This window comes from Neolamprologus brichardi, chromosome 17 (genome assembly GCF_056152115.1).
Source record: "Neolamprologus brichardi isolate AB-2024 chromosome 17, ASM5615211v1, whole genome shotgun sequence".
Lineage (NCBI taxonomy): Eukaryota > Metazoa > Chordata > Actinopteri > Cichliformes > Cichlidae > Neolamprologus > Neolamprologus brichardi.
In genome coordinates this window covers 3,240,777-3,260,440 of record NC_142120.1, presented here as the reverse complement: position 1 = coordinate 3,260,440, position 19,664 = coordinate 3,240,777, and the positions used below count along the sequence as shown (strand labels likewise).

At 41.5% G+C, this 19,664-nt stretch overlaps 2 protein-coding genes across 2 annotated transcripts in view; one reads left to right on the top strand and one right to left on the bottom strand.

Moving 5' to 3' along the window:
- Window positions 1-19,664, top strand: part of syn3 (synapsin III) — a 150,010-nt gene that overhangs the window by 69,553 nt on the left and 60,793 nt on the right. The gene's annotated exons all lie outside the window — the stretch shown is intronic.
- LOC102778530 (metalloproteinase inhibitor 3) lies at window positions 282-18,746 on the bottom strand. The gene is made up of 5 exons (XM_006799696.3): window positions 18,446-18,746; window positions 8,512-8,594; window positions 6,643-6,754; window positions 4,417-4,538; window positions 282-2,241 (listed from the first exon to the last, which is right to left on the bottom strand). Exons 1-5 carry the CDS (start codon window positions 18,567-18,569, stop codon window positions 2,044-2,046), a joined length of 639 nt encoding a protein of 212 aa, XP_006799759.2. The 5' UTR covers window positions 18,570-18,746; the 3' UTR covers window positions 282-2,043.

Below are 19,664 nucleotides of genomic sequence, written 5' to 3'. Positions count from 1 at the left end.
GCAGATAGTATATTTACATAAACATGAACCACAGAAATAATGACAAAGAATACCACAGCTGGAGGAAGAGCTCATTATGTATGGAGGCGAAGAACGATAAACTAAATACTGCTGAAAAATTCAGTCATAAAAAAAAAAAAAAAAAAAATCAGTAAAAAAAACAAAACGAAAAAAAAAAACAGTAAAAAAAAAAACAAAACGAAAAAAAAATCAGTAAAAAAAACAAAACGAAAAAAAAAACAAAAGAAAAAAAAAAAAACAAAAGAAAAAAAAAAGTGAGCTCCCGGCTAACCTTAGCTCAAAATGCTGTTTAAAAAACAAAAGACAAAAGACAAAAAAACCAAAAAAAAACAAATAAGAGAAAATATAGAATTTTTGTAGAAATTAAAGGGATAAAAAAAGTAACAGATAACCAGAAATGGACCATAAATGAAACACAACCTAGTTAGCCTAGCTTCACATAGTCTGGAAATAGCACAGCTAGCATAACCGTCTCAACATATGAAACATACACAGTAGTGTTTAAACGAATTTTAAAACACCATAGTTTGTCCTTCCTCTCTACTATGCTATGCGAGGCAGTTTACAGTATCCTGCTTTAAGCTACCATAAACTAGGCTAAATCACTGCCAAAAATAGATGCATAATTAGCACAAACATGTCAGAGTGATATCAGTATTCTTTTAGCATTTTTTCTGTGCTTGGTGCTCTCTTAGCATAAATTACGAATGGGCTCTTCCTCTTTGTGAGGCCAGTCTGTGTCCGTTATTGGAATGAAGGGAAGTAAAAATAAGAGAAAACCCCAGACGGGAACAGGCGAACAAGAATGAATTTAGTGACAATATATTGTTACTTTCATTTATATATAATGTTCATCTCAAATAGTTAAATAAAAAAAGATTGAATATACACTTACAAAATATGTCCTTCTCTGAAACCTCTGTTATAATTTTAATTTTATCAGATTGGTAACGAGTACCAGCTTGGGGGGGGAGGGGTGTGGGGGATTATAATGAAGCCAAAAAAACCAAACTACCATAATAGTACCATAATGTTCAATATGCTGATGCTGGTGCTTCATTTAATACACTGCAGTGAGTTCACGATATGATTTGGCCTGTTTTTCTTGTACGCACATATACCACATAGTATAACCCAATAAACATATAAATAAATGTAATAGAGGTTTCAGATGAGTTGATTTCTGTAGCTTATTTTATATACAGCAACAAATAAAACATCACCATCTCTGCAAGAAATCGGGCGCTTCCCCGCGCTGGCACTGTGTTACTTTTGTGAAGCAGTGCCCAACAGTCGCGTTAAAAACAGGAAGCAGACTTACTACCATTATAAAGACGTGTGTGACAGTTCGAACTGAACATAACCGATGAATACTTCACTGTGAAACATTTTCCATTGGTTTGAAGCCAAAATAGACGTGTATCTTTAACATATATAATATGTTGGCGCTGTTTCGGCCATGTTCGGTATATTGATAGCAACAAGCTAGCTTTACTCAGCAAATTTACAAAGGATCATCTTCGTAGTGTACTTCGTCTGACACCTCCTGGCTTTTGCTTTAGAGACTTCTCCTCGTTCAAATGATCCTGACACTAGCTACTAGCTAAACTGCAGGTTGCTAATTGAAGCCAATGATACTGATGCTGTAAATGATACTTATGATTAAATCTTTTCAGAAGCTCTCAGTAGGTGGAGCGAGGTCTTACACTTTTTATTGGCCCTTTCTGTCTTTGTCACCGATGTCAACTTGGTGCAAAGGACAGTGTTTGTAGTACAAGCGAAAAGGAGCCACAGGACAAGCTGTACAAAATAAAGGGAGGGTGGGGGGGTATTATTTTCTATCAGAAGTGCTACAAACAGGCACTGTAATAGATTTGCTCTTTTTTTCCTTTATTACCCCTTTAAAAGGGGGACATCACCCAGGCAGGTGAGCTCGAACAGTCCTGTAATACTCTAAACGTGACCAGGGATGGGACGGAGTTTGGGAGGCGGCAGCGAGTTTCAGTCAGAGGGCGTTTGTGTTCAGGGGTCAGTGGCATTGATGGTGGTTTTATCACGGGTGGTCATGCCTCGGTACCAGCTGCAGTAGCCCTCCTTCTGCTGGATGCAGGCGTAGTGCCGGGACTGGTAGCCGGGATAACCGAAGTGGGACAGCATGTCCGTCCATAAGCACTCGTTCTTGGAGGTCACGAAGCAGGGCAGGTAGTGGCAGGGCTTAATCTACAGAGGAAGGAGAAAAACCCGAGATGAAGCCTGACAAGCACTATCCAATGATTTGGCATGTTGCTAGAACATACATGATACTGAGTTATAACAGCTTTTTATGAGTGCTGTCAGCGTTAACCTCGTTAAAATGACATTAACTTAGCACTCATTAAGCTAGCTCAACTTTGAACCATAAATAAATCTAAATACTGTAAACTCGAAGTACTTCAGGGAGCATCTTTCATACTGCCAAAATCTTCTTATTTTTGCTATGCTATGCTAACTAGCAAGCCAGATCCAAGCTCAACTAGTGTTACCATTTTCCGCCATTTTTAACCTCTTCTTGCAAAGCTAATAAGTGCTAAGCTAATTAGCGCTATGGTATGATATTTAGTTATAATATAAAAAGTAGTGCTGTCAGCGTTAACCTCGTTAGCGAGCGTTAGCGGATGGCCCCGTGCGTGGGGCTGCACGGCGTCAAGTTAGCACGCGGCTAGCACCTTAATACATTGACGCCGTGCAGCCCCACGCACGGGGCCATCCGCGTTAACTCGCTAACGGAGATTTGCCGCGTTAATGTGGTTATGGCGTTAACGTCATTTTAACGAGGTTAACACTGACAGCACTACTTTTTATATTATAACTAAATATCATACCATAGCGCTAATTAGCTTAGCACTTATTAGCTTTGCAAGAAAAGGTTAAAAATGGCGGAAAATGGTAACATTAGTTGAGCTTGGATCTGGCTTGCTAGTTAGCATAGCATAGCAAAAATAAGAAGATTTTGGCAGTATGAAAGATGCTCCCTGAAGTACTTCGAGTTTACAGTATTTAGGTTTATTTATGGTTCAAAGTTGAATTAGCTTAATGAGTGCTAAGAAAACTAGCTTGGATCTTCAAAAACACTTGACATACACGCTTGGTGAAACAAGCAAAACATGCATCTTTGCTCTTCTGCCTTTCAGCGTTTGCTTTCAGGGATTTATTGCAGCAGATTTATTGATCTGATGGGACTGGGGAAAAACATGACAGCTCTCTAAATAACTAAGCTCAAACCCAGTAAGTCTACACTGGCACGTGCTGCTTTGTGCGACGGAAGGTTGACGTCTTCCTGAAGCAGCGAGAGTTTTTTGTAGTTTGTTAAGGATTCAGTTCGATGTTAGCCTTTCGTGCGTCACCACTCCAGGTGCTCACACAAAAAGCAGCTTCACAGATGAATATACAGCCTGAAGTGACAGGAAGATTCGCATAACTAACCGGGGCGCTGCGTAACTGAGTCATCACACTTATCTGGATATGAATTCAGCAGCAAATTCAATTAGTACATTAAAGGCCACGTTTGCCATTTTTGGCTGCTTTTGTTACTCAGGCCAAGAAAGTTTATCCTCCGTGGCTCAGAGATGTCTGACATAACTTCTCAGTTCGAGTGCTTCTAATGATCTCTAGAGAGTAATAAAGCTGCCACGACATGCTTCTTCGCGCTCCAGTGCCGTAAGTCCTCATTTGTGAAGGAATGCGAAGGACAGGAGCGTTTTTTTAAAACAGTGCAGTGATTTCTGTGTCTGCTTTGCGCTTAAGGGCCGTCGCCGTGACGCCTCAGCCGATTGATTGCCTTCTTTGGATGCCTCTGGGCTGCTGCCGCGTACAATCTGAGCACAGTTTACTTGCTTTGGCCCGTATTGGGAACAAACAGGTCTCCCTGCTAATCCACTTATACTGATAGGGGCCCGGCGCGTTAGCAGATGTCCGCGGCGCCGCTGTACAGTAGGATGTTTATGAGGCGTTTCGGCAGCTGCGCAGCAGCAAGCTACATGTGTGAGTCACATGAAATGGGAGGCTTGAGCTGATTCCAGACCTGTTACTTAATTCCCAGTGACAGTAGTAAAACTTGTTTTTTTCTCCATTTCTATCCCAGCTAAACATCCGTGATGAATAATAGTGGGAATTAGACACTTAAAAAGGAGCTCATATTTCAATCTTGATAAAAAATAATCCGTTCAATGGCTTGCAGTAGAATTAATGACACAGAGCCACCATAACTAAGTATACACATCCTTCCTCCTGTGCTGTTTAAATCCTGTTATATTAATCAACTTTATAATTGGTCATCCAGCAGGATAACATTTGGTTGCCTTGGGAAAAATGAGCATCATATCCTTGTTGGGACAAAGGTTGCCTGTTGACACTCACCCTGCAGTTGCAGCCCAGCTGGTAGCGATGGTTGATGCCTTTCTTCTGCGCCAGCGAGAGGCGCTCCCACCGCTCGTTCAGGTTGCACAGCCCCGTGTAAACCTTGCCGTCGTAGACTCGTCCTGTGGAAGCACAGGATATTTGGATGTCACTCTTAGATCGTGTTCTCACCTCTGCACAAAACGATGTTTAAGTACCTCTTAGTCTTTAAAACGGACTCTGGAGTCATACAAACAGATGTGAGGATTTGGCGTTTTTCAAACTGAATCTTGGACTTTGGACCAACCAACAGAACGACATTATCGACCTAATTCACAGAAATTCTAATATTTTCCAAGGCCTTAAGGAGCCTTACAACTGTATTTACTTTGCTCTCTCTGGCGCCCAATAAAAGCATCTGTACTTGATTAATGTGTAAAGACCCACACATTAATCCCGACTCATGTCACGATGATTGCATGCCACTTATTTTGTAATCGTTTCAGTATAACACAGGATACTGTAGTCCCATCACTCAACCAGTCCGACTTGTTTGCCCATGGTAAGACAATATCATACAGTAAGCCCATATTAAACCAGCACCTCTATTTCTGGATATCCAAATGTCAGCAGACATCTATTTTTAGTGCTGGACCATTTGCACCTTACGGACTCCTGAGACAGGTGCACAATGGCACACTGCATGTGCTCGGGAACGCTTCGATGTCATCAGTGTTGTCACCTCGTGGGAATGTGACAGCTCACAAATATGTGCATCTTCGACCTCCAGTGCACCTCCCAATCGGCCTGCATCGTTGCACTGGGATTACTGGAGTCGCTTGCGTGTTTATTACATGCAGAGTGTGTGACATGCACCTAAAATACTAATCGGGGTCAGCGCCCTTATGCTTGATCAAAAGACATTTTTGCTGCTCTTGCTGGAGGCCTCGTGTGTTTAAATTGTTCTTAATACAATCCTAATCATATGGAGTTCTTTCTATAGATGCCCTGGAAGGAGCGAAAGACACCGATGTCCCCTCGCACCCGGACTGGGTAAACATAGCCGTCACTGCCCAGCAACGCCAGCTCGTTGGCTTGCACTGTGTGGTGCAGTTAGAGTATTTACAGGTCGGGACTTAGCGACAGTTATATACACCAAGCACAGCAGGGTCCAAAGTAAACTGCACCTCTGTTAGAAATAGCAACTCATAAAGTGTTTCTGCTGGAAAATGCCAGTCGCTTCCTGCTGGCTGCTAATTACGAGTTGTGTGTGAGAGGAAAAAACAAAACAAAACTGCCGTTTCTAGACGGCGAAGCTAAAGGAAATGAGTTTTAAGAGGGCCATTCCTTTGCCACCTTGCACGGTGGCAAACAGCAGGTTGTAATTAGTGGGAAACTTTGTGTGACAGGACAAACCAAGAAATCCTTGGGGTGCAGTGATGCTGGCTGGAAGGCCTCTGAATGTTTTCAGCACCCAGTTTGGAGGATTTAATCATGCCACAAGCTCAAAAAAGGATATATTGAGAAAGAGTGTTGCTAACAGTTACACGTCCTCTGAGACTGTCACATACAGGCAGTCACTAAGTTTATGTTATTACGAAACAGACTGCAAGTGGTCAGTTCTAACTTTCTCTGGTGCCATCACAAATGATTACCTGAAGCCATTTATCAGAAATGCCAAAGGCAGTAAAATCAAATAAAAACCATTATTTTGGACAATCAAAGACCTTCACAATGAGGATATTTTGTAAAAGCAACTTCCAGCTCTTATCCCGCCTCCATACCCTTTAAAAGGTCTGTTTGATGTTTGATGGCTGAGAGTTAAGTCAGAATTAGGTGCCAGTTACACTCGGGGTAAAGCTTTGGCACTTAGCTGTGAACATTCAACTCGGGGGAGGAGTCTTTGGAATGCACCAATTAATCTCCTCATGAAGACGTGACTCTGAGCCCCTCCCCCTACACACAGAGTGGAGCAGCCACTCCAGAATACTTTGTAACCAAAACGTAATCATTGCTTGTTCCACTTACATTAAACTCGGCACTAAAAATGACTCTGCCATCGAGCAAAGCTGGATAGCTTAGCTTAGAGTTTCCTTTATATAATTTGATTACGGTGACATTTTCTCCCTTAGCACAGATTTCTGTAAACGTTGCATAGCCTCACTTTGAGAGGGTTTCTCACACTTAACGTTCATTATTTCAACAGTCTGAGTAAAAATCAGAGCAACGCTCAAAAACACGGCTCACCTGTGATCAGGTACTGGTATTTGTTGATGTCAAACTTCACACCGCACAAACTCTCCGAGGCGTCTGTGTAAATGTGCTGCACATGCTGGACTTTTTCAAATCCTTTGTACATCTGTAAGACATGAGAATCAAACATGGAATTACACCCCGGTGCTCTTTAAAAATAGGAAAGTGTAATGTGTCCGCACCATGGCACTCCATCTCTTCCTCAACCTCCACATATAAATAATGACGAATGGAAACAGCACACTGGCTTTATCGGATGACATTTCTTAAGGAGCGCCTCAGGGGAGAAGGAGTATTTGGCTCTGCCCTCAACCTAATCATAGCTAACATAGCTACGTTGTGTAATATGCTTTCACTTTGATGCCGTTTTGGCAAGGTCACTGCTAAAATCCAGTCCTTCCATTCAGCTCAGTCATGTAGAGCCCGAAGTGAATGTTTGCGCTGAGAACTTTCTGGATTTTTCTTCCCCTGGCAGTGTAATCTATTTGTCTGGGAACAACAGGAAATCCCTGTTTAGATGCGGCGTTCTGAGAAAAGCAGAACAAACTGTTACTTAAGCTATAAACTGTGGCACTTTGGGAAAGCCAAAGGCACAAGTCTCATAGGGGCTGTTGAAATTTGAAAGGAATTGTGTAAGTTATTAGAGCAAAGCACTGTTTTCAGTACAAACCAGCAGACTGAAATACAAATAAATAAACCAAGAGGCTCAAAGGCCACGTCTAATTGCTGAGGATAATCCCAGAGTGGCACCTGCTATGCTTCGCCATCAACAAGCCACTTGATGTTTTTGTTACAACCTGGGATTTTACTGATACATCGCATGACTCTACTGAAACATTTACACTCAGAGTGAGGAGTTTGGTTGAGCTCTAATGCCCGAAAGCCTGCTAATCCTCCAGTCTGGCTTCTATCTGAGCAGCAGGCCGATGTCAGCATCTGTCAGAAATATGCAGCGTTATGTAAGAATATAGAGGAAGTAAAGAATGAGCTTTCAGGGCAAGTATCCTGAAATGCTTTGCAGCTATTACACGGCAGCTGAGGGGGCGGAGAGACAGCATTGTGAGTAAAATGTAACAATCCACGATATGTAGTCAGTTATACTTAAAAATGAGAGCAAAGAATGGTCTTCAGTTGAAAAGATGCAGAAATTTTACAATTTATTTGCTTCAGATTAATAAAAACAACCTTAAATAAGTGACAACACTGGGGGAAAGCCAACCTTTACTAATAATAATCAGCATATTTCTTTCCTGTAGTGTAACAAAAGAAAACTAGATAGGCAAGCCTCATATATATACACATGTATGTGTGGATATTTTCAGGCTATACAGGTAACGTCCCATGTCAGCAGATGTCACTAGCTATTACATATCATTAGCTAATAATAGCAAAATTATTTTTCTCTGTTCATGAGAGCTAAAGACAAATGTATAGGTATAAATCTTATATAGAGACTATTTTAGAATATTTAGATAGTTTGTGATTGGCTTAGTTTAGCAGAAGAACTGGAAACAACCAGCCATTTCTGTAAATGTCCAATCAGTTGCTATTATGACTTTGAGTTAAATATGGCGCTGTAGTATAGTTAGCTATACTATAGCGGGAAAAAACAAAACAAAACTTCGATATTGTTAAACTACTCTGTTATTTGTATAACATGTTATTTGAAATGTAAACAAAAGCAAGATTAGATGTAGCAAACGACCAAAAGTAACGAAACGTGTCCTGGAAATCTCTTCTTGGTCGTGTTGTTGCACAAACACAGGAATTAAACTGAAACTTGCTATAAAAGGATTTTGGTTTCTGTACTTTTGTATTTAACTCGGGGAAACAGCATCGGATTAAGCAGATGTTTGTTCTCACCTTCATTTGCTTGACAGTGTAGCGCATGGTTCCAAACGGTCCATCTCTCAGGAGCTTCTTGCCCACCACTTTAGCTCGAATCACTGTGAAGAGAGCACACAGGTGCATTCCTTTTAGCGTACAACTTTCCAAGCAAATAAACACATTGCTTCTGTTAAATGCCGTTTCAGGACCAGGTTGGCACCACAGTTAACCATTTATCCAATTTTCTGCATTACTTCCATTTGCTGAGAAAGCCAATAGAGAAAAATCACTAAAGAAATTTGATACAGAAATGGAAGGAAAAGAGTCTGAACTAGAAAGGGTGGGATTGGAAAAAACATTCATGTTCACTGTTATTAACTTTTGGCCATCTGAACACTAAATCTTCACATAATTAGGAAAAAGTGCGACTTCAAACAAAAACAGGGTCCCATCTTTGGGAGTACAGCTTGACAACGATCTTATCAGAGTGCAGGACCCTCATGTAAATGTTGGCGAGGTGAAAATGCTTAGCGGCAAGTTTGATTTGTTTGCTTTCCCTTGTGTTGGCGTAAGGGGGCTTATTATGAAAGGCCAGGAACTGGGAGTGTACAAAATGAGCGATCATTTGAGCTGCTGCTTCAGCGCCTACCTCGAGCTGCGGGCCCTGCATGAGCTTTTAGTCCCGCTCTGAAGTTCACCTGCTGCCCAAAGCCCAGCAGCCACAGACACAACTAACACTGACTATGTTTGTTATCTTCTCCCTGTGGAATTTCCTTCCCAGATTCTTTGGGGTTTCACATTCCCCAGAAAGGGGGGAGAAAGAAATGAGGCATGTGGCATCTTCTGTTGGATTTCTGTTTGTCTAGCTGTCCTGCTAAAAGGCAAAAGGAAATTGGGCATAAAACTACAAGTCAAATAGGAAGCTATTACAGCATGGCCACCCAAAAGTGGTGACCACAGATTTATTTTAGCTATACGGTCCCCTATTTGAACCGAGACTTTATTTATGCAACACACCAAATCCTATTTTGAAGCAGTAAATTGAGCAATGCAGCCATCCAGGAGCCTCAAACAGATTTTGTGTTATTTTTTGTGTCATTTCAGTCTTCTTTAGTAGAAAGCTTCACTTTCAGTGTCACTTTGCAGCAAAAATGCACAACGCATGCACAACCAAATAAATAAAATAAAGATTAAATCACATTAAATCGTAAATTAATTTAAAAAACATGGGTCACTCCTTCCAGATTAACACACTGTTCAGAGTCCCTGCCTGCCCTCTACTTTCTGAACTTTTGCAATAACTTGGTGCACAGCGTTCGATCCATTAACCTGTCAGCTCGCTCTAATATGAACTCAAGAGCGCTGCTATGTGATCAACCTCTGCTAAATGTATCTAAATGCTGTCTGACAGACGTCTGCAGCTGCAATTACAACAGCACAGGAGCACAATTACACAGGAATGTGCAGATATAACTGGATACTTTTGCCTCATTTCAGTACACTGCCGCCATTATTTTCAAATGCCACCCAAAAACGCAGTTTCCTTCTCTGCCCCGGCCTCAAAACCAACCCTCAGGACTAACAAATGTTTGTGTTTGAAGAGTCACAGGTCAGCTGATTTAGCTGAAGTACATCCAGATAGGACCCCTTCGTTTTTCTTTAGACGAAGGCCACTAATTGGCCTGTGATAATAAGTGTGAAGCACCAAAGACAGAGGATTTCCTCGATTGACCTCCTCTGCATTCAGCAGAGTTGCCAGCTCACATATTTAAACCCATTTCTCACATTACCCTGTAGGGCTGCCACGATTAGTCGACTAGTCACGATTATGTCGACTATCAAAATCGTCGACGACTAATTTAATAGTCGACGCATCGTTTGAAGCTTTGTAAGATCACAAAAGACGCAGGAATAAGTAGTAGGATTTAAGAGTGTAATAACGGACTGAAACAGAAGATGGCAGCACTGCATGTACAAGGATGCCAGCTGCCGTTAAACCCCGAAGAAGAAGAAACTGTGTCCCAGAATTCATAGCGCAGCCATGGCGGCAGTGGCAGCTAGTTAGTTTTTATATTACTCTTATTATTCTTTCTGGGTCACAAAATAAACGTTTAACATATTTTCAGGCGAGAATGTAGCTGTGTAAACCTCAAATATCTGCTCAGTTTATCAAGATTTATCAAGATATTTTCAAAAGCGCTCCGACGTTTTCGGAGACGTCTGTTACCCACTATAGCTAGCCGGGGGCTAGGCTAACTAGAGCCGTGAGAACACCGGACTCCCGGCAAACCGTTTTCAAACCCACCGCCGTCTTTCACTACTCAGGTTAAACATATATAAGTCACTTAGATAACTTAAAAATGTTATTGTTTGGCTTTTTTAGTATTTTATTTGTTCCTGAGAAAATCGGTTTGGCTGAGATTAAAGTTATAGTTTTTACACAGCTGAATAAACATCAAGCAGACAGCTGATTATCAGAAGTGTGAGATGCTCGAGAATATACTCCGGTCCTGTTAGATAACAAGGAGTTTATTAAAACTTCACTGAAACAATCTGCAAATTTCATTAAAATTTAATAAACTATCATCTTGTCTTTATTTTTAGTTAGCACATACCTTAAACACTTAAAGCTGTAAGCTAATGATAGCTATATAAGAGCAGATGCTGCTGGTGCAGTAAGCTGTACGTTTTACGTCCAATGGATGCTGATCTGACTAGTCGACTATCAAAATAATCGTTTGTGGCAGCCCTATTACCCTGGTTCATCTGGAAACTACAGGTATACTAAGTGGGTACTTTCTAAACTTCTTTTAGCGTTTTAGATTGACTCAAAGTTAGCAAACTACGCTAGCTAACCTAGCCTGGCTTCCAGATCTAAAAAAGGAAGTCAACAGCACTTCCAGTCTTAAATGTGTATTCTTTTTAATGGCCAGCAGGAGGCGATCATCTGATTGCAAAATATAATTAATTTGTATAAAAACTATTTAGTTTATCAAAGCTAATATTTTAGTAAAACACTTTTCTTATTAGTTTAACCTAACCCGGGCTTATGCAGTGTTCTTGCTATTGGAACTGTCAGTGACGAGTGAGGAGGAGGAGTCTTTCCCTGTGGTTGTCACTGCAACTGCAAGTATAACTAAAATATGTATGAAGAAAATTTTGATCTGGAAGCACCCTCATGAGAAGAAGAAATTAATCTCTTTGCGCAACAAAAGCAGTAGGCGAGGCCCAGAATGGAAAGAAAGTTGACCTCAAGTAGTTCACCAACCTATTGTTATTCAAAACCGGCTATAACCCCCCCCCACCCTCTTCCGCCACTACCTCCCCTCAGAACACTTTCCTTGTGACGCACAGGGATTCATCTTCTGCTGAAGACCTGACACACATTTTCAACAGTGGGAGTCTTTTTGTCATAAGAGAAGTAAACAGGAAATAACCTGAAAAAAAAAATCCCCCTCCACTCTCTTGCCTGAAGGAGGCGATTACACAAGCATGGATGCAAATGCTAAGTCTTAAGGTGAGCGTGTAATTTAGTTAAACATTTAGCCAGCCTACGTACAATGTGGCAAACTGCAAGCATGGCAAGAATAAGGCTAGTCGTTTGTGTGTGTCTGCGGATGTGTGAGGGAGAGGAGGAAAGCAAGGCACGGGGCGCGTGACGCCGATTTTGGTATGCAGAAAGTTGTCCAAGCTTGAGGAGGCGAGTAGGAGGAAGAGGAATTCTCAGGACGACACACTACCACGCTCAAAAATAAACACTGAAACCGAATCCCCATTGCAGAGCTTTATGTCAGGTGAAAAACACTGGCGCAGAGAGCATGCAGCGCTCGCTCACATGCCAAATGGAGGGAAGCTTATGAAGCACAGGGATTTTTCTTTCCTATCACTCTCATACCATGATGGTCGATTTCTGCCAAATCAAACATAAGAACCTAACAGTCTTTAAATTTGGCTTAAATGTGCTCAAACGTAGCAGACTTCTTAAAAAGTACCCAACTGTAATGTCAGTTATCAAGCTTCTAGCTAATATTTAACCTAAGTGAATACCAACACACAGCTGGTAATGCCAGACAAAGCAGAGTGCATGAAAACGAAAATCCATTTAATTGCCTGTGAATTCAACTTCTTATTCACCAAATTAGAAAGTTGATTTCCCTTCATTAGAGGCTCCTGCGGGATCGAGCGACAGGAACCTTGAACCAACTACTCGTTTAAATGTTGCCGTCACGCTAGCAGACCTCAAAAATGCTAGTTGCCCGAGTTAAAATTGGTACCCTTTTGCACACTTTGGCCAAAGTATCTAAAACACAGCATCGTGCTCTACAATGAAACCTTGTATCTAAATTAGGGAGTATGCTGAGAAAGCTCTGGGAAAGGCAGTCACAACCCAACACTGGGTGCTATCTGTGCACCTTTGCACCTGCTTTGCATTTTCCTCTTCTTGCTTTTTATCTTCACCACTCACCGACTTGCTGTTACTCAAATCACCAGCTGCCTTTCACCTTTTTACCTGTTAGACTGCAAGTGTTGCATAAATCTTGGTAACACTAACAGTTAGAGGTCAGTATAGATCAAACAGTACTTGTTACTATTCTTTCAAGTTCGCTAACCTTTAATAAACATACTGAAGCTGAATAAATGACAGTTTTTTGGTTTATTCTTCATTGTGTTTTCATGTATGAGTGTTGTACCATTGTGCGTCACCCCTGTATTGGCCTCTTGTTTTGGAACAGTTAACCTCTGGGTGGCTGTGTGGTCATTAGAAGGGAAGGGCGGGCTGGACATTCGATACGCCTGGCTCAGGGGACGAACATCCCAAGCTTGTATGGAATCCAGACTCTTTGACATCTCCTCGAATTTTAACTCACTTGAGGAAAAGTATAAAAATCTGATCCAAGCTTACATAATTCAACGGTGGGGGGGAGGGAGCAGATGCTGCTAAAGGGAGTAGCTATTTACCTGAATGCTACATAACTCATTAATAGGAGGATGAGGTTACAAAGCTCAATGCAATGCATCGCTCTAAACCCACTATGCTATGCTTGTTTCACTAAGCTCCTCTATGGATAGCAAACATCCACAGCGGGGCAGGATCCTTTCTTTCAATGGCCTGATCCCCAATCCCAAACCGAGCATAAACACATATCACGCTAATCCTCAGCTTCTAACTCGGTTTACAGCGCAAGCATGTAAAAGTTTGCTCCTGTCACCTCCGAGCATTTTGGGAATGAGCGGCATTACGAAGCAATATTGAATTTCAGGGTCAAAGCTTACTCTCAGACCTCTAATCTTGCTTCGGGAGGGCTTTGGAAAAACAAGTGCTGCACATTTCCTCCTTGTGAATGGGCTGCTTTAACCCAGCTGCCTAGTAGAGGCCAACAAGGTCTTTGCATGAGGCGCAGCCAGGTCATTGCCCAGTGCTCAGGTATGTAGCAGGGCAAAAAAGAAAACAACAAAAAACAACCAGCTACAACATTTTGGGCCTTTCTATCACAGACAGGAAACTGCAGCACATGCATGCTTTTGTATGTCACAGTTTTAGATTTGTCAAGTAAAAAGGAGACATTCTGCAATAACCTAATTTTCAACCCCTTTAACCTAATTGTGATTCATCCAGTGGAGTGCCTGCGGGTGATTGTGGGTCAGGGCCAAGAAACCAAGAGGGAAAATGCTTTGAACTCCACTGATGGTCTTAAATTTGGAAGATACAGGCTTGTTGCCTTTGATGTTGACGTTGAGAATTACAGCCTTTCTCTCCTGTCAAATGAGCGTTTCAACCCTATGCCGTGTTGTTTTCCACGTCTCCGAGTCCAGCGAAGAAAGCAGGTTTCAGTTGACAGGAAGAAAAATAGACATTCAGCTAAAACAACAACAATAAAAAGATCTCTACACCAGTTATACAGTTAAATTGTCCATGATTTGGTAATTGCACATGCTGGGAGGCTACACTTGACCCAGAATATCCTGTGAGCATGTGACCTTTTAGTGTTTCTGAAGCGCTTCTCATCGAGGGACTGGAGGTGCGCAAGCAAACCGCAAGCATTCAAAGCACAACTCAAGCTAAGCCCAGGGTCTTGGAAATGGGATTTGTGGGGCTCACAACTGATCGCTGGCCCCCATTGAAGTCAGTCCCAGATTCTACACTGCAAGTCTCATGGGGTGCCAACACCACAAGCTATCCAAAAGATCTGAAGGACTGTGAAAGGCATCGCTTGAGCGTTTGTCAAACGGGGTCACTTGGCTGAAGACACACCCACAGGCTCTGTGATCAGTCCCCACCCAAGAGAAAACGGCCATTTTGGGGCTGTAATGTCACAGTTTCTGTTATCTTATAAACAGTGGGATCCTCTGAAGTATGACAGGCTAAACCTGCACCACCTCCTCCTCCTCTAAGATGCTGCAGAGGATTCACCAAACCATCATTGTGAGTTGCTGCCCACGTCAGAGCTAAATGAAGTGACTTCCACCTACAGAGGCACGCTGGTTCTGTCCTCGGCATCTGAGCAAAGAGAAGCCTCCTTTTCACAGGCAAGTCTGGCAAAGCCTTAGGAAAAGCAAAGTCTTGTGGAGCGATTATGACACTCTGAGACTGGAAAAAGGAAACTGCAAATGAAATGGTATTTTTAAAGTTACACCGTGTCCTCGATGTGACGTTTTTCTTGTTGCCAAGGGGTAATAAAAATATGTGAACTGAACAGGATGTCAATCGACAAGAGAAAAGCAGGTTTATGAGAGCTGCTGGATTATGGAAATATGAGCTTTATTATTGTTTATTGATGGTGATCCATATGCTAAATCGTTAAGGTTAACAGAGCATTTCAATGGGAAAATCTACTTTCAGAGTTAGCTGACACCACTAGCTTTGTGCCGGTATGAATAGCATGCTGTACATTGAAGATAATCAAAGCTTCAAGCTTAGCAATTTAGGCATTGCTACCTTGATGTTTTGAAACGTGATGCAATGCCTCCAGGCTCATCCTAAACCAAATCCTCCTCTGAGACTCTAATGGGGACCTCAGACCCCCCAGTACACCTCTACAGAGTTGTATGTTTTATAAGAGTCAGAGGAGTCGCCGCCTGCTGGCTGCTGAAGAGAATGCAAGTTCAAGGCACTTAACCCTTTAAAGTATGAACAGTGTTGGTCAAGTTCCTTGAAAAAAGTAATCAGTAACTAATTACTGATTACTTCCCCCCAAAAGTAATCCCATTACTTTACTGATTACTTATTTTCAAAAGTAATTAATTACTTAGTTACTTAGTTACCTTTTAAAAACACGATTTACAACCTGAATAGGTGATAAAGCGATAGATCTTTCAGCCCAATTCTACTTTTTCTACATAATCCATCATACAAAATGTGATCAAATGGAAAAGTCTCTTTTTAAAACTTGTTTTATTAGTTTTAATCTTTTAACTTTATGCATCAAGCAAAAATGTAATTATCTGCAACATTCTCTGACTGGAAGAAATTTGTTTAATATTTAAACCTATTTTCTGCACATTCCAGCACATAAAATAAAATATTTTTTGTGTTTACACTCAGTCTTTCAAATAGATGCAAGTAAAACACAGCAGAAAATAAATAAAGTCAAAGACTAGCGGTCCTGTTGCTCTATTTTCACCTGTAAAGCAGGAGTGGGGTAGGCGGAGGTTTACCCTGGTGCAGGTGTGCAGCGGTCAGTGGAAGAATCCGCGAGTTTCTCTGTGAGTTTCCCATTACGTCGTAGCTACTCGGTGCTTGCTCAGAAGTTTAGGGGTTTTTTCGCTGTAAAAAGAAGTTTTCTTCCCACGCACAATGGACGCTAATGTTTTTGTCACTTTTTATGGAATCAAACTCAAAGTAAGGTCAGTACTTCCACGCTTTAAACGCTGCACGCTCATACTCTCTCTGCACTCGATATATGATCCATTGTTGGTCTGCACACAGCTGTTGTCTCGAACGTCGCACTCGCTTACGTCACTGTCATGAGACATTCTTGCAAAAAAAAAAATCACGGTTTTAGTAATGCAGTAACGCAGCCTTCCTACGGGAAAGTAACGGTAATCTAATTACCGTTTTTGCGATAGTAATCCCTTACTTTACTCGTTACTTTAAAAAAGTAATCAGATTACGCGTTACTGCCCATCTCTGAGTATGAACCATCAAATAATTGCCAAAAAATAAAATCTAACAAAATTACAAATACACATGTATATTAATTTGGATATATGAGTTTTAGTTTGTATCATATTTGTTACATACAGCTTTGTTATACTATTTATTGCTTAAAAATATATTGTGAATTTAACTGTTTCAGGTTGGGGTGGGGTGTGTGTTCAAAAATAAAATCACACTGATGATGTAGAAGTCTCAAAAAGTCATGTATCAAATATGGTACACTTTGCATTGCAGGTGTATTATTGAATTCAGACCAATAAGCTGTGTCCATCTTTTATCTACAGTTTATGTTCACTACCTTCAAGTTAGTTTAGTTAGCTAGCTTAACTTAGCATAAAGACAATGAAAAAAGGAGTAACCAGCCAGCCTGGTTATGTCCAAAGACTCAGCTATAATTATAAAGTTGAATGAATAATGTCTTCTTTGTTTAATTCATAGAAAAGCTTTGGCTGCAAACATCTAAATGTAGTCAAAAAGGCACTTTTAGGAAGTCTGCTTCACCTTTCAGAATAATGGGTATCATTTGTGCAGTAAATTATGATTTGGTGTGTGTATTTAACATGAAGAAGTCTCCAATTTCATTAAGATTTTAAGGCATCGGTAACTAATGTTCTCTATAATAGTTTTCAGCCTCTACTGGTTACTAGTAGCAAGTACAAGATCATTAACAATGATGTCAGAGTATGTTTATGTGAATTAGCTGACAGTAGGTGTTAGGGCAAACACGTGGGCTTACACACATGGTCGCAGTGTGTGTGTGTGTGTGTGTTGGTCTGAACTGAGAGATTATTGTTTGAGCTCGGGTTAAGGATTTTAGAGAGCCTCATGACGGTTCCCACATTTTCAGGTCAAATGAGATTAAAACAAAATATCGGCTCCAGTCAGAAACCCAAATGCGAGTCTGCGCTCCTCGTCTGCAATAAAAACCGCCTTTCTGTCCCATCTGAAACACTTCAGCCCTCTCTCCCTACAGCAGAGATCAAATCATCCTCGGGTCTTTACTGGTGTTATCCACCCACAGAGGTCAGGTTGGACCGGCGTTCCAGGCTAAGCCAGATCCTAAATTCATATTATTCTGGGCAGTCAGAGAAAGCACACCCAGGCCAGTAAAACAAGCCATGTACACCTCGACCCTCCACTGCTGCTTTATCAACCCGAGGCCGGGCGTGCTGAGTCGCTCTACACAGAAATACCAAAGCGTGCAGATAAATAAACAGTGTTTGAAACATGTAAACTCACTGTGGGTCTTGTTTTCAACTGGTTCCAATTCACACCAATCAAAGCACATTCCCCCTCACCCACCCATCTTCCCACCAGAGCACAGCTTTGGGAAGAATGTGCAGACATTTGTGTCCGGAGCAAAAGCGGAATATTTGAAGTGAATTAAAAGTCAAACAGTTTTCTGACACACACAGAGCAACAACATTCAATCATCTGTGTGGGGAAGCCTGTTAAGGATCATCAAGGCAGATGCTGGAAGAGAACTCTGCACTCGCTCCGATTTAAACAGGTGGGACCACGAGGTGAACTGAATCAGGTGATTCTTAAACTCAGGTCCTCAAGCGTCTTCATCAGTTTGGGACATTTTAAGCTCTCACTTTAATCAAAAACTACCAGAGTTTATTAAAAATGTCCAATTCACAGCGAGAGATCCGCATGCTAAAACCCAGAAAGGACTGGAAGGAACCAGTTTTTTCACGCTCCTGTGACAAGCAAAGCTTTTATTTTAACATCTGACCTCCGTGAAGTGATTAGAATAAATAAAGTAATTTTTATGAGTATGAGAGGGGAAAAAAAATCGGGGTTACCCACCTATGTCGGAGTTGCAGAAGGCGTCTTGGGGGTGCGTGAGAGCGCACGAGCAGCCCTCCGTCAGCTGGTTAACATGCAGGGTGCTGAAGATAAACAGCAGGCTGACCAGGTACACTGAGTGCATTTCTCCAAACTTTCTCACTCCCTCTCTGGAATAAAACTGTCCGACTAAGTCCGCTCAATCACCACCGCACACTGGCTGCTGCTTCAGTAAGTAGTCAGTAGATGTAGCAGGTATTGCGAGTACCGTCCACGTCTGTAGCGCTGCTCGTCTGTCACAGCTCGCTTCTCTCTGCTCGAGCGTTTCTCCCTGATCCCGCGGAGGAGCACACGCGCACATATAAGCGCGCGACGAAAGGTTCACGCCCCTCCCTCTTCTGAGCTCGCAACCAGTGCGGCCAATCACACGCTATTAGGAATAGCAGACACGATGACATACTGGAACATTTTCCCCTCTTCATCTTATTTTCCCATACAGACCTAAATATAATAAAAACAAGAACAACAACATCAATAATAATAATAATAATAATAATACAGAAACATAAAGTCGAGAATGAGATGTTAGCTAAAAAAATATGCGTGCAACTGTTTTGATAAGTGAAGCTCAACTAGTAAAAATGTCGTCTAGCGTCATGTTCATTAGTTATGTAATAACTAATGAAAGACATGTAGATAGCCAGTATGGACTCATATGTCCTACTGGTACATAAAAAACAAACACTAAACACAGTTTATAAGTAGAAATGAGCAACTAATGAATTTAAAGAGTTGTTTATCAAATCTCATTCACTAGATTAATTCCAGAAATACTTTATCTCCCCCTCTCCTCACCCCCTCCTGACTGCAAGAAGAATAACTAAATAATGAACAATGTCTCCTTTATTCTTTTGTTTCCTTTTTGCTCATTTCTCACCGAGGAGCCTCACTTAGTCATCCTGCCCACCCTCTGACGCCCCCTTTAATTACTAATGCTGAGTAATAGCAAACACAGTCTGCAGCGGCAATCCGAGGCAACCAGACGACTCTTCATCTCTGCACAGTAAAATCAACAGATGTGAGGGCAGAGAAAGCCACTCTCTTCTTTTTTCTCTCCCTCTTTAAGGTTGATCATCACCGTGCTTGAAGATTCATGTGGACCTGTGGATAGCTTCACTTTGTTTTGCAAAGGCTTTACTCAAGCCACCTGTTAGTCACATTCGGTTATATTAGCCAGTTA